We start from the raw sequence: 23394 nt of genomic DNA, 5'->3' as shown, positions 1-23394 counted from the left end.
TCTCTACAGTTAGCTAGCATGCTCTAATGTAACGGTCGTGTTAGCTCCATGCTAATATAGAGTTGTTGATCTCTACAGCTAGCATGCTCTAATGTAACGGTCGTGTTAGCTCCCTGCTAATACAGAGTTGTTTCTCTACAGTTAGCTAGCATGCTCTAATGTAACGGTCGTGTTAGCTCCCTGCTAATATAGAGTTGTTTCTCTACAGTTAGCTAGCATTCTCTAATGTAACGGTCGTGTTAGCTCCCTGCTAATACAGAGTTGTTTCTCTACAGCTAGCTAGCATGCTCTAATGTAACGGTCGTATTAGCTCCCTGCTAATACAGAGTTGTTTCTCTACAGTTAGCTAGCATGCTCTAATGTAACGGTCGTATTAGCTCCCTGCTAATACAGAGTTGTTTCTCTGCAGCTAGCTAGCATGCTCTAATGTAACGGTCGTATTAGCTCCATGCTAATATAGAGTTGTTGATCTCTACAGCTAGCATGCTCTAATGTAACGGTCGTATTAGCTCCCTGCTAATACAGAGTTGTTTCTCTGCAGCTAGCTAGCATGCTCTAATGTAACGGTCGTATTAGCTCCATGCTAATATAGAGTTGTTGATCTCTACAGCTAGCATGCTCTAATGTAACGGTCGTATTAGCTCCCTGCTAATACAGAGTTGTTTCTCTGCAGCTAGCTAGCGTGCTCTAATGTAACGGTCGTGTTAGCTCCCTGCTAATACAGAGATGTTTCTCTGCAGCTAGCTAGCATGCTCTAATGTAACGGTCGTGTTAGCTCCCTGCTAATACAGAGTTGTTTCTCTGCAGCTAGCTAGCATGCTCTAATGTAACGGTCGTGTTAGCTCCCTGCTAATACAGAGTTGTTTCTCTACAGCTAGCTAGCATGCTACAGCCATCAAGAGCATTGAGGCTAGCACATCTAACGTTGTATCTTTTTATTTATCATTAAAAAAAAAAGAAACTAGCGATCAAATGGGGACCCGCTTTATTAACATAAACACGGGAGAGAGTAAGGAGACCATCTGTTACTTAGGCAGGACTCCCAACACAGTACAGGAGCTCTGGCATGCTGGGGAGCCATTCTGGAGCCAACCAGGAGCCATCAGGAGCTATGCGGAGGGGACATCAGGGAGCCATTTTGGGTGGAGCAGAGGGCTTGGGTTTCCACATTCCAGACCAGAGAGAGGAGCAGATGAGACAGGTGGAGGATGGAGGGATGGGGGTGGAAAAGAGAGAGAGAGACAGGTGGTGTTTTGAGAGAGGAGGAGGGGTGTGTTTGTTTTGTCAGCAGTCTGCTGTCTGATGCTCACAGCTGAGAATGAACACACACACACACACACACACACACACACACACACACACACACACACACACACACACACACACACACACACACACACACACACACACACACACACACACACACACACACACACACACACACACACACACACAGGCCAGTTGACTAGTGTCTTACACTGTTAACTAAACCATTCTCTGTTAGTCTCCCTGTTAACTCAACCATATATATACCCATTAATTTAGAATCAATGGGTGTTACGCACGCCTCTGAGAAGAGGGAACGCAACTCCCTGCTACAACTCAACTCTCTGAAGTGCAAGAGGTATGGACTGTAGGTGCGAGCAAGGATGACACAAAAGCAGATTTTACCGTTTACTTGGATTTATTTTCTTACACGGTAATATGGGGAAAAGGGGCTGGACGGAACCAAAGCAAAGAAAGTAAATATCAAAGTTCCCCCCTCTCCTATCTAACCTGCCTACCCACTTAACTTACCTAACTTAGCACCGTCTGGTGCCCTAACCAAAATACAGGGGGTGGTCCGCCCAGGTCTTACCTAGTGTGCCTAGACAGTAAATATACTACGGGTATATGTATGCCCTCGGGCCTCTTGCCTAAGCACTCCCAAAGTGCCTTCTCCTTCCCCCCTGGGAACAAATGAAACAGAGTAATTATTAATGATTTCACAAACACTCACAAACACAGGACATAGAAAAACTGCTACCAACAACAACAGTACATACCACACTTTCTGATACACAACCCACACTATATCACAATCTAATTTTTCTCTCTCAATCTCCAAATCTCTACTCCAAATCTCTACTCCAAATCTCATCTCCAAATCTCATCTCCAAATCTCATCTCCAAATCTCATCTCCAAATCTCATCTCCAAATCTCATCTCCAAATCTCATCTCCAAATCTCATCTCCAAATCTCATCTCCAAATCTCATCTCCAAATCTCATCTCCAAATCTCATCTCCTCTCTCTCCCCTCTCAATCTTCACTCTCTTGGCAGAACACTGGCTTTTATCTTCAGGTGGCAATGGTGATTAGAGTCAGCTGCTTCTTGACGAGGGGGCGGGGTCAGCTCCAATCACCAATTAGTCTGGGGTCGACCAATCAGCTGGTTGGGGAGTACTTCAGGAAGCCATCTCCTAAAACACACACACTAAAATACAAAACAGAACACAGAAACTGGGGAACGTAACAATGGGTAAATATAGAAATCATTAATTTAAGTCCAAAAAACAGATACAATAGGTAACTTTCAAAATACAGAAATCATCCCCATATGATGCATTTCGTGTCCTATAATATCATACAGTACGGGGCTGATTTCTGTATTTTTAAACTTACATGTGTTTGAAAACTTTAATGGATATAATGGACCACAATGGACTAATGAAACAAAAACCCAAAATATAGTTTTTTAGGTGAAATTTTCCTTTAATATATATAGGGCATAAAAACACAGGAAACTGTTATACAATGATCCATCCATCCTTATAACGTCTTATTTTGTTCCCGCTTTCGCACTGAGATCCAAACCGAATGTGTATGTTCTGATTTAAAAGTCTAAATTTAGATTTTTAATACAGACTGTCATCGGTCCCCCACGGTTTCAATTAACCTCAGTTTTCTCAAGTGTCTGTCTGACCGTGTCGTTGTTAAACCACTTCCTGATCGTTGGCCTTGGAAGGAGCCTTGAGCCATCGGGGCCGTTCCTTCTGCCGCCGACCGAGACGGAGACGGAGACGGAGAGAGACGGAGACGGAGAGAGACGGAGACGGAGAGAGACGGAGACGGAGAGAGACGGAGACGGAGAGAGACGGAGAGAGACGGAGAGAGACGGAGAGAGACGGAGAGAGACGGAGACGGAGAGAGACGGAGACGGAGAGAGAGGGAGAGAGACGGAGACGGAGAGAGACGGAGAGAGACGGAGACGGAGAGAGACGGAGAGAGACGGAGAGAGACGGAGACGGAGAGAGACGGAGAGAGACGGAGAGAGACGGAGACGGAGAGAGACGGAGACGGAGAGAGACGGAGACGGAGACGGAGAGAGACAGAGAGAGACGGAGACGGAGAGAGACGGAGACGGAGACGGAGAGAGACAGAGAGAGACGGAGACGGAGAGAGACGGAGACGGAGACGGAGAGAGACAGAGAGAGACGGAGACGGAGACGGAGACGGAGACGGAGAGAGACGGAGACGGAGAGAGACGGAGACGGAGAGAGACGGAGAGAGACGGAGACGGAGAGAGACGGAGAGAGACGGAGACGGAGAGAGACGGAGACGGAGAGAGACGGAGACGGAGACGGAGAGAGACGGAGACGGAGAGAGACGGAGAGAGACGGAGACGGAGACGGAGAGAGACGGAGACGGAGACGGAGAGAGACGGAGAGAGACGGAGACGGAGAGAGACGGAGACGGAGACAGAGAGAGACGGAGAGAGACGGAGACGGAGACAGAGAGAGACGGAGAGAGACGGAGACGGAGAGAGACGGAGAGAGACGGAGACGGAGAGAGACGGAGACGGAGACAGAGAGAGACGGAGAGAGACGGAGAGAGACGGAGAGAGACGGAGAGAGACGGAGAGAGACGGAGAGAGACGGAGGGAGACGGAGGGAGACGGAGGAGACGGAGAGAGACGGAGAGAGACGGAGACGGAGAGAGACGGAGACGGCAACCCCATCCGTAATAAGACAACACACACTAACCTGTAACAACTCAGAGACAATAACGCTTCTGACTGATGTGACAAATTCATGGAGAAGGGTCTTCACGCTCCATGTTTTATAACGGAAACACGGTAACAACGAGCAGAAAGATGGGGAGGCTGAGAAGGGATCATTAAACAAATGTAACAGTATATAGCTTCCCGTCCATCTCCTCGCCCCTACCTGGGCTCGAACCAGGGACCCTCGCCCCTACCTGGGCTCGAACCAGGGACCCTCTGAACCAAGGACCCTCCCCCCTACCTGGGCTCGAACCAGGGACCCTCTGAACCAGGGACCCTCGCCCCTACCTGGGCTCGAACCAGGGACCCTCGCCCCTACCTGGGCTCGAACCAGGGACCCTCGCCCCTACCTGGGCTCGAACCAGGGACCCTCGCCCCTACCTGGGCTCGAACCAGGGACCCTCTGAACCAGGGACCCTCGCCCCTACCTGGGCTTGAACCAGGGACCCTCTGAACCAGGGACCCTCGCCCCTACCTGGGCTCGAACCAGGGACCCTCGCCCCTACCTGGGCTCGAACCAGGGACCCTCTGAACCAGGGACCCTCGCCCCTACCTGGGCTCGAACCAGGGACCCTCTGAACCAGGGACCCTCGCCCCTACCTGGGCTTGAACCAGGGACCCTCTGAACCAGGGACCCTCGCCCCTACCTGGGCTCGAACCAGGGACCCTCGCCCCTACCTGGGCTCGAACCAGGGACCCTCGCCCCTACCTGGGCTTGAACCAGGGACCCTCTGCACACATCGACAACTGACACTCACGAAGCATTGTTATCCATCGCTTCACAAAATCCGCGGCCCTTGCAGAGCAAAGGGAGCAACTACTTCAAGGTCTCCGATTGAAACGCTATTATCGCGCACCCCGCTAACTAGCCAACCATTTGCATAACCGATTAAACAAACACGTATTCGAATAAAACCCGTCACCTCTCAAACATAGACATTTTTCCCCCCCAAAAAATCATAAAGTGGATTTATTGAATTTTTGTTTACAAATTCTAACAATTATCTAATTGTATCTAAATCAATTAATTCCCGTTCAGTGTAATTGTGTGTGTTTTGGTTCTGCTGGATCGGGGCAGGTGAAGGTGGGAGAACTCAACCCGTTCAGTGTAATTGTGTGTGTTTTGGTTCTGCTGGATCGGGGCAGGTGAAGGTGGGAGAACTCAACCCGTTCAGTGTAATTGTGTGTGTTTTGGTTCTGCTGGATCGGGGCAGGTGAAGGTGGGAGAACTCAACCCGTTCAGTGTAATTGTGTAGTACATGTTTAGCCCTGCTATTTCGTTTGTCTTTTTATCTTTGTTTTATCCATTTTGAATATGCATGTTTTAATGTACACGTATTTATTCATAATAAAAAAATTACGATTTAAAAAAATTAATACATTTGTCCTAGTCATGTTTTTTTTTTTAAACCTGTCTTTATAATGCGACAAGCTACGGTCAACTTCATCACACGTGTTTCTATACCCAGTCGTATCCAATAAGTTACTGTACGAGATGCATAGCGAGAAAACAAGACTTAGAGTTCTAGATGAGTAATTGGGCCATAATATAGACCACGAACCTTCAGCCTGCCTACTACAGATGAATCTGAGCCGTACCGTACTGTATTAGAATGGTTAAGTTTAACAGAGAGACTATACTGATACAACGTTAATATCGTCAGTATTACAGACTATCTTACTGGTGATGCTACTGCGGACTTGTGTGTGTGTCCGTCCTACCGGGGAGTCACGTGTCAGAGACCCCCCCACCCGGTGGAGCTGAAGTTTGCCTTGTCAGAACATCACGGAGCTCCAACAGAAACGGACGCGTGGGTTTTTCCTCTCTCTCTCCGCCTGAGCGTAGATGGATATTATTTTCTCCGACACGGCGCCCACGAACTAGCTCACACGGTTAACGGTACCACTTCTGTTCCGTTCTGTCTTTTAAAAAAAAATGTGCTTCTTTGGATTATTCTTCATCTGGAAGAAAAACGTGAAATAAAATAAGGGGAGAGGAACTACAAGGAGAAGAACGAGAGAGAACGAGAGAAAGAAAAGCTGGGCATCAGAGCAGGGTTGGTGCTCCCCGCTACACCGCAAGTCACGGACATGCTTCAGGGAACTTGTAATTCCATATCGATAAGGTACGTCTAATCACATGAATCAATCATCTCTCTCTGTCTATATATCGACCAGGTTTGTTTAAAATTAAAAACATTTCAGTTTCTGGTTTCATTATTGAGCTACTTTTAATAAATGAATAGTCTCTTCGAAAAACCGTAAGGGATGCGTTTTGAATTCGCTTCTTAATTGAATATCGATATTACTTGAGATTTTAAAGTCTCTACTCTGGTTTGATACAGTTCCTTATCGATAGAGAGTCAATATTAGTGGTTCTCATCACAAACCCCATTGGTTCTGGAAGAGCAGGCGGCGTAAAAATGCGCTTTACTCCCCCAGAGCTACGACTCAAACACAGCAACACAGACTCCTCTTCAGTAATACAGACTCCTCATCAGTAATACAGACTCCTCTTCAGTAATACAGACTCCTCATCAGCAACACACACTCCTCTTCAGTAATACAGACTCCTCATTAGTGGTTAAAGACACTCTCCTGTATCTTCAGTAATACAGACTCTGGGTCTAATGTGGTTTATAGACGCTCTCCTGTATCATCAGTAATACAGACTCTGGGTCTAATGTGGTTTATAGAGGCTCTCCTGTATCTTCAGTAATACAGACTCTGGATCTAATGTGGTTTATAGAGGCTCTCCTGTATCTTCAGTAATACAGACTCTGGATCTAATGTGGTTTATAGACGCTCTCCTGTATCTTCAGTAATACAGACTCTGGGTCTAATGTGGTTTATAGAGGCTCTCCTGTATCTTCAGTAATACAGACTCTGGGTCTAATGTGGTTTATAGACGCTCTCCTGTATCATCAGTAATACAGACTCTGAGTCTAATGTGGATTATAGAGGCTCTCCTGTATCATCAGTAACACAGACTCCTCTTCAGCAACACAGACTCCTCTTCAGTAATACAGACTCTGGGTCTAATGTGGTTTATAGAGGCTCTCCTGTATCATCAGTAATACAGACTCTGGGTCTAATAAATCCTCCTCATCAGCAACACAGACTCCTCTTCAGTAATACAGACTCTGGGTCTAATGTGGTTTATAGAGGCTCTCCTGTATCTTCAGTAACACAGACTCTGGGTCTAATATGGTTTATAGAGGCTCTCCTGTATCATCAGTAATACAGACTCTGAGTCTAATAAATCAAATCAGATGTGATTGGTCCACATATGTATCAGATGTTATTGGTCCACATATTTATCAGATGTTATTGGTCCACATATTTATCAGATGTGATTGGTCCACATATGTATCAGATGTGATTGGTCCACATATGTATCAGATGTGATTGGTCCACATATTTATCAGATGTGATTGGTCCACATATGTATCAGATGTTATTGCGGGTGTAGTGAAATGCTTGGTGTTCCTAACTCCGACAGTGCAGTAGTATCTAACAATTCACAACAATACACACACACACACACACACACACACACACACACACACACACACACACACACACACACACACACACACACACACACACACACACACACACACACACACACATCTGAAAGTAAAATAATGTAATTAATAAATATATAAATATTAGATTGAGAGATGTCGGAGTGGCATTAGAACACGGTAGATTACAGGATATACATGATGAATAAAGCAATATGTGAACATGATTAATATCACGTTTCAGGAACCAGATGATGAATAAAGCAATATGTGAACATGATTAATATCACGTTTCAGGAACCAGATGATGAATAAAGCAATATGTGAACATGATTAATATCACGTTTCAGGACCCAGATGCAGACGGTGTCGAAGAAACCAAATGTTTGTTTCTAAAACGGGGGGTAGGCAAACGACAGGTCAAAGGCAGGCAGAGGTCAATAATTCAGTAAGGTGGGGTAAGGTACAGAACAGCAGGCAAGCTCAGGGTCAGGGCAGGCAGAGGTCAATAATTCAGTAAGGTGGGGTAAGGTACAGAACAGTAGGCAAGCTCAGGGTCAGGGCAGGCAGAGGTCAATAATTCACTGAGGTGGGGTAAGGTACAGAACAGCAGGCAAGCTCAGGGTCAGGGCAGGCAGAGGTCAATAATTCAGTAAGGTGGGGTAAGGTACAGAACAGCAGGCAAGCTCAGGGTCAGGGCAGGCAGAGGTCAATAATTCACTGAGGTGGGGTAAGGTACAGAACAGCAGGCAAGCTCAGGGTCAGGGCAGGCAGAGGTCAATAATTCAGTAAGGTGGGGTAAGGTACAGAACAGCAGGCAAGCTCAGGGTCAGGGCAGGCAGAGGTCAATAATTCAGTAAGGTGGGGTAAGGTACAGAACAGTAGGCAGGCTCAGGGTCAGGGCAGGCAGAGGTCAATAATTCAGTAAGGTGGGGTAAGGTACAGAACAGTAGGCAGGCTCAGGGTCAGGGCAGGCAGAGGTTAATAATCCACTGAGGTGGGGTAAGGTACAGGCAGGCAGGCTCAGGGTCAGGGCAGGCAGAGGTCAATAATTCAGTAAGGTGGGGTCCGTTTTTTATTTATTTTATTAATTTATTTCACCTTTATTTAACCAGGTAGACTAGTTGAGAACAAGTTCTCATTTACAACTGCGACCTGGCCAAGATAAAGCAAAGCAGTTCGACACAAACAACAACACAGAGTTACACATGGAATAAACAAAACATACAGTCAATAATACAGTAGAAAAGTCTATATACAATGTGTGCAAATGGCGTGAGGTGGTAAGGCAGTAAATAGGCCATAGTAGCGAAGTAATTACAATTTAGCAGATTAACACTGGAGTGATAGATGAGCAGATGATGATGTGCAAGTAGAGATACTGGTGTGGGGGGTATTGTGATGTCATTATGGGGTATTGTGATGTCATTATAGAGATACTGGTGTGGGGGGTATTGTGATGTCATTATGGGGTATTGTGATGTCATTATAGAGATACTGGTGTGGGGGGTATTGTGATGTCATTATGGGGTATTGTGATGTCATTATAGTTATACTGGTGTGCAAAAGAGCAGCAAAGTAAATAAGAACAATATGGGGATGAGGTAGGTAGATTGGATGGGCTATTTACAGATGGACTATGTACAGTCGCGGCCAAACGTTTTGAGAATGACACAAATATACATTTCCACAAAGTCTGCCGCTTCAGTGTCTTTAGATATTTTTGTCAGATGTTACTATGGAATACTGAAGTATAATTACAAGCATTTCATAAAGTGTCAAAGGCTTTTATTGACAATTACATGAAGTTGATGCAAAGAGTCAATATTTGCAGTGTTGACCCTTCTTTTTCAAGACGTCTGCAATCCGCCCTGGCATGCTGTCAATTAACTTCTGGGCCACATCCTGACTGATGGCAGCCCATTCTTTCATAATCAATGAGTTTGTCAGAATTTGTTGGTTTTTGTTTGTCCACCCGCCTCTTGAGGATTGACCTCAAGTTCTCAATGGGATTAAGGTCTGGGGAGTTTCCTGGCCATGGACCCAAAATATCAATGTTTTTTTTTCCCCGAGCCACTTAGTTATCACTTTTGCCTTATGGCAAGGTGCTCCATCGTGCTGGAAAAGGCATTGCTCGTCACCAAACTGTTCCTGGATGGTTGGGAGAAGTTGCTCTCAGAGGATGTGTTGGTACCATTCTTTATTCATGGCTGTGTTCTTAGGCAAAATTGTGAGTGAGCCCACTCCCTTGGCTGAGAAGCAACCCCACACGTGAATGGTCTCAGGATGCTTTACTGTTGGCATGACACAGGACTGATGGTAGCGCTCACCTGGTCTTCTCCGGACAAGCTTTTTTCCGGATGCCCCAAACAATCGGAAAGGGGATTCATCAGAGAAAATGACTTTACCCCAGTCCTCAGCAGTCCAATCCCTGTACCTTTTGCAGAATATCAGTCTGTCCCTGATGTTTTTCCTGGAGAGAAGTGGCTTCTTTGCTGCCCTTCTTGACCCCAGGCCATCCTCTAAAAGGCTTTGCCTCACTGTGAGTGCAGATGGACTCACAACTGCCTGCTGCCATTCCTGAGCAAGCTCTGTACTGGTGGTGCCCCAATCACGCAGCTGAATCAACTTTAGGAGACGGTCGTGGCGCTTGCTGGACTTTCTTGGGCGCCCTGAAACCTTCTTCACAACAATTGAACCGCTCTCCTTGAAGTTCTTGATGATCCGATAAATGGTTGATTTAGGTGCAATCTTACTGGCAGCAATATCCTTGCCTGTGAAGCCCTTTTTGTGCAAAGCAATGATGACGGCACGTGTTTCCTTTGCAGGTAACCATGGTTGACAGAGGAAGAACAATGATTCCAAGCACCACCCTCCTTTGGTCTTACTAGTGTCCAGTCATTAGGTTTATGTAACCAGTGTCTTACTAGTGTCTAGTCATTAGGTTTATGTAACCAGTGACTTACTAGTGTCTAGTCATTAGTTAGGTTTATGTAACCAGTGTCTTACTAGTGTCCAGTCATTAGGTTTATGTTACCAGTGTCTAACTAGTGTCCAGTCATTAGGTTTATGTAACCAGTGTCTTACTAGTGTCTAGTCATTAGGTTTATGTAACCAGTGTCTTACTAGTGTCTAGTCATTAGGTTTATGTAACCAGTGTCTTACTAGTGTCCAGTCATTAGTTAGGTTTATGTAACCAGTGTCTTACTAGTGTCCAGTCATTAGGTTTATGTAACCAGTGTCTTACTAGTGTCTAGTCATTAGGTTTATGTAACCAGTGTCTTACTAGTGTCTAGTCATTAGGTTTATGTAACCAGTGTCTTACTAGTGTCTAGTCATTAGGTTTATGTAACCAGTGTCTTACTAGTGTCCAGTCATTAGGTTTATGTAACCAGTGTCTTACTAGTGTCTAGTCATTAGGTTTATGTAACCAGTGTCTTACTAGTGTCTAGTCATTAGGTTTATGTAACCAGTGTCTTACTAGTGTCTAGTCATTAGGTTTATGTAACCAGTGTCTTACTAGTGTCCAGTCATTAGGTTTATGTAACCAGTGTCTTACTAGTGTCCAGTCATTAGTTAGGTTTATGTAACGTGTCTTACTAGTGTCCAGTCATTAGTTAGGTTTATGTAACCAGTGTCTTACTAGTGTCTAGTCATTAGGTTTATGTAACCAGTGTCTTACTAGTGTCCAGTCATTAGGTTTATGTAACCAGTGTCTTACTAGTGTCTAGTCATTAGTTAGGTTTATATAACCAGTGTCTTACTAGTGTCCAGTCATTAGTTAGGTTTATGTAACCAGTGTCTTACTAGTGTCCAGTCATTAGGTTTATGTAACCAGTGTCTTACTAGTGTCCAGTCATTAGTTAGGTTTATGTAACCAGTGTCTTACTAGTGTCTAGTCATAAGGTTTATGTAACCAGTGTCTTACTAGTGTCCAGTCATTAGTTAGGTTTATATAACCAGTGTCTTACTAGTGTCCAGTCATTAGTTAGGTTTATGTAACCAGTGTCTAACTAGTGTCTAGTCATTAGGTTTATGTAACCAGTGTCTTACTAGTGTCCAGTCATTAGTTAGGTTTATGTAACCAGTGTCTTACTAGTGTCTAGTCATTAGTTAGGTTTATGTAACCAGTGTCTTACTAGTGTCTAGTCATTAGGTTTATGTAACCAGTGTTTTACTAGTGTCTAGTCATTAGGTTTATGTAACCAGTGTCTTACTAGTGTCTAGTCATTAGTTAGGTTTATGTAACCAGTGTCCTACTAGTGTCCAGTCATTAGGTTTATGTAACCAGTGTCTTACTAGTGTCTAGTCATTAGGTTTATGTAACCAGTGTCTTACTAGTGTCCAGTCATTAGTTAGGTTTATGTAACCAGTGTCTTACTAGTGTCTAGTCATTAGGTTTATGTAACCAGTGTCTTACTAGTGTCCAGTCATTAGTTAGGTTTATGTAACCGGTGTCTTACTAGTGTCTAGTCATTAGGTTTATGTAACCAGTGTCTTACTAGTGTCTAGTCATTAGGTTTATGTAACCAGTGTCTTACTAGTGTCCAGTCATTAGTTAGGTTTATGTAACCAGTGTCTTACTAGTGTCTAGTCATTAGGTTTATGTAACCAGTGTCTTACTAGTGTCCAGTCATTAGTTAGGTTTATGTAACCAGTGTCTTACTAGTGTCTAGTCATTAGTTAGGTTTATGTAACCAGTGTCTTACTAGTGTCCAGTCATTAGGTTTATGTAACCAGTGTCTTACTAGTGTCCAGTCATTAGGTTTATGTAACCAGTGTCTTACTAGTGTCCAGTCATTAGTTAGGTTTATGTAACCAGTGTCTTACTAGTGTCCAGTCATTAGGTTTATGTAACCAGTGTCTTACTAGTGTCTCGTCATTCGTTAGGTTTATGTAACCAGTGTCTTACTAGTGTCCAGTCATTAGGTTTATGTAACCAGTGTCTTACTAGTGTCTAGTCATTAGTTAGGTTTATGTAACCAGTGTCTTACTAGTGTCCAGTCATTAGTTAGGTTTATATAACCAGAGTCTTACTAGTGTCTAGTCATTAGGTTTATGTAACCAGTGCCTTACTAGTGTCTAGTCATTAGGTTTATGTAACCAGTGTCTTACTAGTGTGTAGTCATTAGGTTTATGTAACCAGTGTCTTACTAGTGTCCAGTCATTAGGTTTATGTAACCAGTGTCTTACTAGTGTCTAGTCATTAGGTTTATGTAACCAGTGTCTTACTAGTGTCTAGTCATTAGGTTTATGTAACCAGTGTCTTACTAGTGTCTAGTCATTAGGTTTATGTAACCAGAGTCTTACTAGTGTCCAGTCATTAGTTAGGTTTATGTAACCAGTGTCTTACTAGTGTCTAGTCATTAGTTAGGTTTATGTAACCAGTGTCTTACTAGTGTCTAGTCATTAGGTTTATGTAACCAGTGTCTTACTAGTGTCTAGTCATTAGTTAGGTTTATGTAACCAGTGTCTTACTAGTGTCTAGTCATTAGTTGGGTTTATGTAACCAGTGTCTTACTAGTGTCCAGTCATTAGTTAGGTTTATATAACCAGTGTCTTACTAGTGTCTTGTCATTAGTTAGGTTTATATAACCAGTGTCTTACTAGTGTCCAGTCATTATTTAGGTTTATGTAACCAGTGTCTTACTAGTGTCTAGTCATTAGTTAGGTTTATGTAACCAGTGTCTTACTAGTGTCTAGTCATTAGGTTTATGTAACCAGTGTCTTACTAGTGTCTAGTCATTAGTTAGGTTTATGTAACCAGTGTCTTACTAGTGTCTAGTCATTAGGTTTATGTAACCAGTGTCTTACTAGTGTCCAGTCATTAGTTAGGTTTATGTAACCAGTGTCTTACTAGTGTCTAGTCATTAGTTAGGTTTATGTAACCAGTGTCTTACTAGTGTCTAGTCATTAGTTAGGTTTATGTAACCAGTGTCTTACTAGTGTCTAGTCATTAGGTTTATGTAACCAGTGTCTTACTAGTGTCCAGTCATTAGTTAGGTTTATGTAACCAGTGTCTTACTAGTGTCTAGTCATTAGTTAGGTTTATGTAACCAGTGTCTTACTAGTGTCTAGTCATTAGGTTTATGTAACCAGTGTCTTACTAGTGTCTAGTCATTAGGTTTATGTAACCAGTGTCTAACTAGTGTCTAGTCATTAGGTTTATGTAACCAGTGTCTTACTAGTGTCTAGTCATTAGGTTTATGTAACCAGTGTCTTACTAGTGTCCAGTCATTAGTTAGGTTTATGTAGCCAGTGTCTTACTAGTGTCTAGTCATTAGGTTTATGTAACCAGTGTCTTACTAGTGTCCAGTCATTAGTTAGGTTTATGTAACCAGTGTCTTACTAGTGTCTAGTCATTAGTTAGGTTTATGTAACCAGTGTCTTACTAGTGTCCAGTCATTAGTTAGGTTTATGTAACCAGTGTCTTACTAGTGTCTAGTCATTAGTTAGGTTTATGTAACCAGTGTCTTACTAGTGTCCAGTCATTAGGTTTATGTAACCAGTGTCTTACTAGTGTCCAGTCATTAGTTAGGTTTATGTAAACAGTGTCTTACTAGGGTCCAGTCATTAGTTAGGTTTATGTAACCAGTGTCTTACTAGTGTCCAGTCATTAGTTAGGTTTATGTAACCAATGTCTTACTAGGGTCCAGTCATTAGTTAGGTTTATGTAACCAGTGTCTTACTAGTGTCTAGTCATTAGGTTTATGTAACCAGTGTCTTACTAGTGTCCAGTCATTACTTAGGTTTATGTAACCAGTGTCTTACTAGTGTCCAGTAATTAGGTTTATGTAACCAGTGTCTTACTAGTGTCCAGTCATCAGGTTTATGTAACCAGTGTCTTACTAGTGTCCAGTCATCAGGTTTATGTAACCAGTGTCTTACTAGTGTCTAGTCATTAGGTTTATGTAACCAGTGTCTTACTAGTGTCCAGTCATTAGTTAGGTTTATGTAACCAGTGTCTTACTAGTGTCCAGTCATTAGGTTCATGTAACCAGTGTCTTACTAGTGTCTAGTCATTAGGTTTATGTAACCAGTGTCTTACTAGTGTCCAGTCATCAGGTTTATATAACCAGTGTCTTACTAGTGTCCAGTCATTAGTTAGGTTTATGTAACCAGAGTCTTACTAGTGTCCAGTCATTAGGTTTATGTAACCAGTGTCTTACTAGTGTCCAGTCATTAGGTTTATGTAACCAGTGTCTTACTAGTGTCCAGTCATTAGGATTATGTAACCAGTGTCTTACTAGTGTCCAGTCATCAGGTTTATGTAACCAGTGTCTTACTAGGGTCCAGTCATCAGGTTTATGTAACCAGTGTCTTACTAGGGTCCAGTCATCAGGTTTATGTAACCAGTGTCTTACTAGTGTCTAGTCATTAGGTTTATGTAACCAGTGTCTTACTAGTGTCTAGTCATCAGGTTTATGTAACCAGTGTCTTACTAGTGTCCAGTCATTAGTTAGGTTTATGTAACCAGTGTCTTACTAGTGTCCAGTCATTAGTTAGGTTTATGTAACCAGTGTCTTACTAGGGTCCAGTCATTAGTTAGGTTTATGTAACCAGTGTCTTACTAGTGTCTAGTCATTAGGTTTATGTAACCAGTGTCTTACTAGTGTCCAGTCATTACTTAGGTTTATGTAACCAGTGTCTTACTAGTGTCCAGTCATTAGGTTTATGTAACCAGTGTCTTACTAGTGTCCAGTCATTAGTTAGGTTTATGTAACCAGTGTCTTACTAGTGTCCAGTCATTAGGTTTATGTAACCAGTGTCTTACTAGTGTCTAGTCATTAGGTTTATGTAACCAGTGTCTTACTAGTGTCCAGTCATCAGGTTTATGTAACCAGTGTCTTACTAGTGTCCAGTCATTAGTTAGGTTTATTTAACCAGAGTCTTACTAGTGTCCAGTCATTAGTTAGGTTTATGTAACCAGAGTCTTACTAGTGTCCAGTCATTAGGATTATGTAACCAGTGTCTTACTAGTGTCCAGTCATCAGGTTTATGTAACCAGTGTCTTACTAGTGTCCAGTCATCAGGTTTATGTAACCAGTGTCTTACTAGTGTCCAGTCATTAGTTAGGTTTATGTAACCAGTGTCTTACTAGTGTCCAGTCATTAGGTTTATGTAACCAGTGTCTTACTAGTGTCTAGTCATTAGGTTTATGTAACCAGTGTCTTACTAGTGTCCAGTCATTAGTAAGGTTTATGTAACCAGTGTCTTACTAGTGTCCAGTCATTATGTTTATGTAACCAGTGTCTTACTAGTGTCCAGTCATTAGTTAGGTTTATGTAACCAGTGTCTTACTAGTGTCCAGTCATTAGTTAGGTTTATGTAACCAGTGTCTTACTAATGTCCAGTCATTAGGTTTATATAACCAGTGTCTTACTAGTGTCCAGTCATTAGTTAGGTTTATGTAACCAGTGTCTTACTAGTGTCCAGTCATTAGTTAGGTTTATGTAACCAGTGTCTTACTAGTGTCTAGTCATTAGTTAGGTTTATGTAACCAGTGTCTTACTAGTGTCCAGTCATTAGTTAGGTTTATGTAACCAGTGTCTTACTAGTGTCTAGTCATTAGTTAGGTTTATATAACCAGTGTCTAACTAGTGTCCAGTCATTAGTTAGGTTTATGTAACCAGTGTCTTACTAGTGTCTAGTCATCAGGTTTATGTAACCAGTGTCTTACTAGTGTCCAGTCATTAGTTAGGTTTATGTAACCAGTGTCTTACTAGTGTCTAGTCATTAGGTTTATGTAACCAGTGTCTTACTAGTGTCTAGTCATTAGGTTTATGTAACCAGTGTCTTACTATTAATCTTCCTCTCCTCTCCTCCTCTCTTCCTCCTCTTCCTCTCATCTCCTCCTCTCCTCTCTCCCCCTTTCGCTTCCTCCTCCCTCCCACTCCTCTGTCACCATCTCTCCACCTCCCCTTCTCTTTCCCCCTCTCCCTTCCTCCTCCCTCCCCCTCCTCTCTCACCATCTCTCCACCTCCCTTTCTCTCCCCCTCTCCCTTCCTCCTCCCTCCCCCTCCTCTCTCACCATCTCTCCACCTCCCTTTCTCTCCCCCCTCTCCCTTCCTCCTCCCTCCCCCTCCTCTCTCACCATCTCTCCACCTCCCTTTCTCTCTCCCCCTCTCCCTTCCTCCACCCTCCCCCTCCTCTCTCATCATCTCTCCCCCTCCCTTTCTCCCCCCCTCTCCCTTCCTCCTCCCTCCCCCTCCTCTGTCACCATCTCTCCACCTCCCTTTCTCTCTCCCCCTCTCCCTTCCTCCACCCTCCCCCTCCTCTCTCATCATCTCTCCCCCTCCCTTTCTCTCCCCCTCTCCCTTCCTCCTCCCTCCCCCTCCTCTCTCACCATCTCTCCCCCTCTCCCTTCCTCCTCCCTCCCCCTCCTCTCTCACCATCTCTCCACCTCCCTTTCTCTCCCCCTCTCCCTTCCTCCTCCCTCCCCCTCCTCTCTCACCATCTCTCCCCCTCTCCATTCCTCCTCCCTTTCTCTCTCCCCCAGGGAGGCTCTGCCTGGCTCTCTATCATGACTGATGGCGAGGGGAGAGTCCACTTCCACTACACCCCCACCTCCTCTGCCCCCACCCCCACCCTCACCCTCACCCCTGCCCTCAACGTCCAGCAGGGAGGGGAGGACAGGCGGTGCCATGACGGAGAGGTGAGGGTTCTCATACCGACTCCATTTTACCGGGAACACAACCCGCACCCATCACCGTTTTACACGGAGCACAACCCCCCGAGACGTCACCGCCACGACATCGGCTTCCCTGATGACGATGAGGAAGAGGAAGAGGAGGGTGGCAGCAACACATGGAGTCCAGGGCCGGAGGAGGAGGAGGAAGAGGAGGAAGGTGCAGGAGTAGCTGCCCGTTGTGTCCCGGGGCCTCCCGGCGTCGTTACCGGCGGTAGTAGTGGTGGTGGTGTGTTCGGTAACGTGAGGAGGGAGCCGGTAACGGAGCCGGTAACGGAGCCGGTAGACCCAGTGGACCTGGTGTCTGAAGAGGAGGAGCAGCAACCGTATCCAGCCCTCGCCCCCGTAGTCTTCTTCTGCATCAAACAGACGACGCGTCCTCGCAGCTGGTGTCTACGCACGGTCTGTAACCCATATCCTTTACTGCTGTCTGGTACTGGTCTGTACTGGTCTGTAACCCATATCCTTTACTGCTGTCTGGTACTGGTCTGTACTGGTCTGTACTGGTCTGTAACCCATATCCTTTACTGCTGTCTGGTACTGGTCTGTACTGGTCTGTAACCCCATATCCTTTACTGCTGGTCTGTACTGGTCTGTAACCCCATATCCTTTACTGCTGGTCTGTACTGGTCTGTACTTGTCTGTACTGGTCTGTACTGGTCTGTACTGGTCTGTAACCCCATACCCTTTACTGCTGGTCTGTACTGGTCTGTACTGGTCTGTAACCCCATATCCTTTACTGCTGTCTGGTACTGGTCTGTACTGGTCTGTAAACCCATATCCTTTACTGCTGGTCTGTACTGGTCTGTAACCCCATATCCTTTACTGCTGGTTTGTACTGGTCTGTACTGGTCTGTAACCCCATATCCTTTACTGCTGGTCTGTACTGGTCTGTACTGGTCTGTAAACCCATATCCTTTACTGCTGGTCTGTACTGGTCTGTACTGGTCTGTAAACCCATATCCTTTACTGCTGGTCTGTACTGGTCTGTACTGGTCTGTACTGGTCTGTACTGGTCTGTACTGGTCTGTAAACCCATATCCTTTACTGCTGGTCTGTACTGGTCTGTACTGGTCTGTACTGGTCTGTAACCCCATATCCTTTACTGCTGGTCTGTACTGGTCTGTACTGGTCTGTAACCCATATCCTTTACTGCTGGTCTGTACTGGTCTGTACTGGTCTGTAACCCCATATCCTTTACTGCTGGTCTGTAGCTGGTCTGTAACCCCATATCCTTTACTGCTGGTCTGTACTGGTCTGTAACCCCATATCCTTTACTGCTGGTCTGTACTGGTCTGTAACCCATATCCTTTACTGCTGGTCTGTACTGGTCTGTACTGGTCTGTAACCCCATATTCTTTACTGCTGGTCTGTACTGGTCTGTACTGGTCTGTAACCCATATCCTTTACTGCTGGTCTGTACTGGTCTGTACTGGTCTGTACTGGTCTGTACTGGTCTGTACTGGTCTGTACTGGTCTGTAACCCCATATCCTTTACTGCTGTCTGTACTGGTCTGTACTGGTCTGTAACCCCATATCCTTTACTGCTGGTCTGTACTGGTCTGTACTGGTCTGTAACCCCATATCCTTTACTGCTGGTCTGTACTGGTCTGTAACCCCATATCCTTTACTGCTGGTCTGTACTGGTCTGTAACCCCATATTCTTTACTGCTGGTCTGTAACCCATATCCTTTACTGCTGGTCTGTACTGGTCTGTACTGGTCTGTAACCCCATATTCTTTACTGCTGGTCTGTACTGGTCTGTAAACCCATATCCTTTACTGCTGGTCTGTACTGGTCTGTACTGGTCTGTAACCCCATATCCTTTACTGCTGGTCTGTACTGGTCTGTAACCCATATCCTTTACTGCTGGTCTGTACTGGTCTGTACTGGTCTGTAACCCCATATCCTTTACTGCTGGTCTGTACTGGTCTGTACTGGTCTGTAACCCCATATCCTTTACTGCTGGTCTGTAGCTGGTCTGTACTGGTCTGTAACCCATATCCTTTACTGCTGGTCTGTAGCTGGTCTGTACTGGTCTGTAACCCCATATCCTTTACTGCTGGTCTGTACTGGTCTGTACTGGTCTGTACTGATCTGTAACCCATATCCTTTACTGCTGGTCTGTACTGGTCTGTACTGGTCTGTACTGGTCTGTAGCCCCATATCCTTTACTACTGGTCTGTACTGGTCTGTACTGGTCTGTACTGGTCTGTACTGGTCTGTAACCCATATCCTTTACTGCTGGTCTGTACTGGTCTGTACTGGTCTGTACTGATCTGTAACCCATATCCTTTACTGCTGGTCTGTACTGGTCTGTACTGGTCTGTACTGGTCTGTAGCCCCATATCCTTTACTGCTGGTCTGTACTGGTCTGTAACCCCATATCCTTTACTGCTGGTCTGTACTGGTCTGTAACCCCATATCCTTTACTGCTGGTCTGTACTGGTCTGTAACCCATATCCTTTACTGCTGGTCTGTACTGGTCTGTAGCCCCATATCCTTTACTGCTGGTCTGTACTGGTCTGTACTGGTCTGTAACCCCATATCCTTTACTGCTGGTCTGTACTGGTCTGGTACTGGTCTGTAACCCCATATCCTTTACTGCTGGTCTGTACTGGTCTGTAACCCCATATCCTTTACTGCTGGTCTGTACTGGTCTGTAACCCCATATCCTTTACTGCTGGTCTGTACTGGTCTGTACTGGTCTGTAACCCCATATCCTTTACTGCTGTCTGGTACTGGTCTGTACTGGTCTGTAACCCATATCCTTTACTGCTGGTCTGTACTGGTCTGTACTGGTCTGTACTGGTCTGTACTGGTCTGTACTTGTCTGTACTGGTCTGTACTGGTCTGTAACCCATATCCTTTACTGCTGGTCTGTACTGGTCTGTACTGGTCTGTACTGGTCTGTAACCCATATCCTTTACTGCTGGTCTGTACTGGTCTGTACTGGTCTGTACTGGTCTGTAACCCATATCCTTTACTGCTGGTCTGTACTGGTCTGTACTGGTCTGTACTGGTCTGTACTGGTCTGTACTTGTCTGTACTGGTCTGTACTGGTCTGTAACCCATATCCTTTACTGCTGGTCTGTACTGGTCTGTACTGGTCTGTACTGGTCTGTAACCCATGTCCTTTACTGCTGGTCTGTACTGGTCTGTACTGGTCTGTACTGGTCTGTACTGGTCTGTACTGGTCTGTACTGGTCTGTAACCCCATATCCTTTACTGCTGGTCTGCACTGGTCTGTACTGGTCTGTAAACCCATATCCTTTGCTGCTGGTCTGTACTGGTCTGTAGCTGGTCTGTACTGGTCTGTAACCCATATCGTTTACTGCTGGTCTGTACTGGTCTGTAACCCATATCCTTTACTGCTGTCTGGTACTGGTCTGTACTGGTCTGTAACCCCTATCCTTTACTGCTGGTCTGTACTGGTCTGTACTGGTCTGTAACCCATATCCTTTACTGCTGGTCTGTACTGGTCTGTACTGGTCTGTAACCCATATCCTTTACTGCTGGTCTGTACTGGTCTGTAACCCCATATCCTTTACTGCTGGTCTGTACTGGTCTGTACTGGTCTGTAACCCATATCCTTTACTGCTGGTCTGTACTGGTCTGTACTGGTCTGTAACCCCATATCCTTTACTGCTGGTCTGTAGTGGTCTGTACTGGTCTGTAACCCATATCCTTTACTGCTGGTCTGTACTGGTCTGTAACCCCATATCCTTTACTGCTGGTCTGTACTGGTCTGTACTGGTCTGTAACCCATATCCTTTACTGCTGGTCTGTACTGGTCTGTACTGGTCTGTAACCCCATATCCTTTACTGCTGGTCTGTACTGGTCTGTACTGGTCTGTAACCCCATATCCTTTACTGCTGGTCTGGTACTGGTCTGTACTGGTCTGTAACCCCATATCCTTTACTGCTGGTCTGTACTGGTCTGTAACCCATATCCTTTACTGCTGGTCTGTACTGGTCTGTACTGGTCTGTAACCCATATCCTTTACTGCTGGTCTGGTACTGGTCTGTACTGGTCTGTAACCCCATATCCTTAACTGCTGGTCTGTACTGGTCTGTACTGGTCTGTAAACCCATATCCTTTACTGCTGGTCTGTAGCTGGTCTGTACTGGTCTGTAAACCCATATCCTTTACTGCTGGTCTGTACTGGTCTGTAAACCCATATCCTTTACTGCTGGTCTGTACTGGTCTGTAACCCATATCCTTTACTGCTGGTCTGTACTGGTCTGTAACCCATATCCTTTACTGCTGGTCTGTACTGGTCTGTAACCCATATCCTTTACTGCTGTCTGTACTGGTCTGTACTGGTCTGTAACCCCATATCCTTTACTGCTGGTCTGTAGCTGGTCTGTACTGGTCTGTAACCCATATCCTTTACTGCTGGTCTGTACTGGTCTGTAACCCATATCCTTTACTGCTGGTCTGTACTGGTCTGTAACCCCATATCCTTTACTGCTGGTCTGTACTGGTCTGTACTGGTCTGTACTGGTCTGTAACCCCATATCCTTTACTGCTGTCTGAAGGTGGTCTGTACTGGTCTGTACTGGTCTGTACTGGTCTGTACTGGTCTGGTACTGGTCTGTAACCCATATCCTTTACTGCTGGTCTGTACTGGTCTGTACTGGTCTGTAACCCCATATCCTTTACTGCTGGTCTGTACTGGTCTGTACTGGTCTGTAACCCATATCCTTTACTGCTGGTCTGTACTGGTCTGTAACCCCATATCCTTTACTGCTGTCTGGTACTGGTCTGTACTGGTCTGTAAACCCATATCCTTTACTGCTGGTCTGTAGCAAGCGACATAAGCAAAGTCCTGATTGGTAATACTCTGAGAAGTTAAATGAGAAGAAGATGCCAAACTCTGCAGAGCTCCAGTAATCGTAGTACAAGGTACATTTGGGAAATTTACGTGGAATTTTTTAAAAACTGTTTTTATTGTCTTTTAATAACAAGAAAAAACGATTTGAAAAAGTGACTGTTTTAAATGTTAAGGTCCCACTTTAACTATGGTGGGAGATGTTTCATGTTTTTCTCTCTCTCTCTGCATTTCCTCTCATTAGGACTGTGTGTGTGTGTGTGTGTGTGTGTGTGTGTGTGTGTGTGTGTGTGTGTGTGTGTGTGTGTGTGTGTGTGTGTCTGTGAGTGTGTGTGTGTGTGTGTGTGTGTGTGTTTTATCTCTAATCCACATACAGCTGGGTAGCTATGAGGTGTGGGAAGTCCAGGGTGTGTGTGTGTGTGTGTGTGTGTGTGTGTGTGTGTGTGTGTGTGTGTGTGTGTGTGTGTGTGTGTGTGTGTGTGTGTGTGTGTGTGTGTGTGTGTGTGTTTTATCTCTAATCCACAGACAGCTGGGTAGCTATGAGGTGTGGGAAGTCCAGGGTGTGTGTGTGTGTGTGTGTGTGTGTGTGTGTGTGTGTGTGTGTGTGTGTGTGTGTGTGTGTGTGTGTGTGTGTGTGTGTGTGTGTGTGTGTGTGTGTGTGTGTGTGTGTGTGTGTGTGTGTGAATCACAGTTAATTTACCTTTTGGTAATAATATTTACACTGGATAGTTCTGACCACCTACCGGGGAATGAACACTGCTTACAGTCTGGCTAGAGGGACACGGACACACACACACACACACACACACACACACACACACACACACACACACACACACACACACACACACACACACACACACACACACACACACACACACACACACACACTCACACACACACACACACACACACACACACACACACACACACACACACACACACACACACACACACACACACACACACACACCCTGGACTTCCCACACCTCATAGCTACCCAGCTGTCTGTGGATTAGAGATAAAACACACACACACACACACACACACACACACACACACACACACACACACACACACACACACACACACACACACACACACACACACACACGGTCCTAATGAGAGGTGTGTGTGACCGGTTGAAGTTTTCAACAAGCATGTCTATTCTGGGCTCAGTTGTTTGACACTGAGGTCGTGCTCAGCGTGGCGTCTGTTTCTGTAACTCGTGTTTTTCCTGTTTTTTTCTTTAAAGTACGTCAGAGTTGTTGAGAACCCTGACTCATAGATATCTCCTGCC

General features: G+C 44.9%; 1 protein-coding gene across 1 annotated transcript; it reads left to right on the top strand.

The window, feature by feature from the left end:
- The first annotated feature begins 5835 nt into the window (after positions 1-5835).
- On the top strand, positions 5836-19814 carry LOC129846473 (uncharacterized). The gene is made up of 2 exons (XM_055914419.1): positions 5836-6170; positions 17071-19814. The coding sequence occupies exon 2, from the start codon at positions 17095-17097 to the stop codon at positions 17818-17820; it is 726 nt and encodes a 241-aa protein (XP_055770394.1). The 5' UTR covers positions 5836-6170; positions 17071-17094; the 3' UTR covers positions 17821-19814.
- Positions 19815-23394: the final 3580 nt, after the last annotated feature.

This window comes from Salvelinus fontinalis, unplaced genomic scaffold (genome assembly GCF_029448725.1).
Source record: "Salvelinus fontinalis isolate EN_2023a unplaced genomic scaffold, ASM2944872v1 scaffold_0561, whole genome shotgun sequence".
Taxonomy (NCBI): Eukaryota; Metazoa; Chordata; class Actinopteri; order Salmoniformes; family Salmonidae; genus Salvelinus; species Salvelinus fontinalis.
The sequence above is the reverse complement of the archived record's forward strand: the minus strand, read 5'-3'. Positions and strand labels throughout refer to the sequence as shown.

Bases quoted from the DNA above. Each gene is read 5' to 3' on its own strand.
- LOC129846473 (XM_055914419.1), top strand. From the start codon at position 17,095: ATGACTGATGGCGAGGGGAGAGTCCACTTCCACTACACCCCCACCTCC.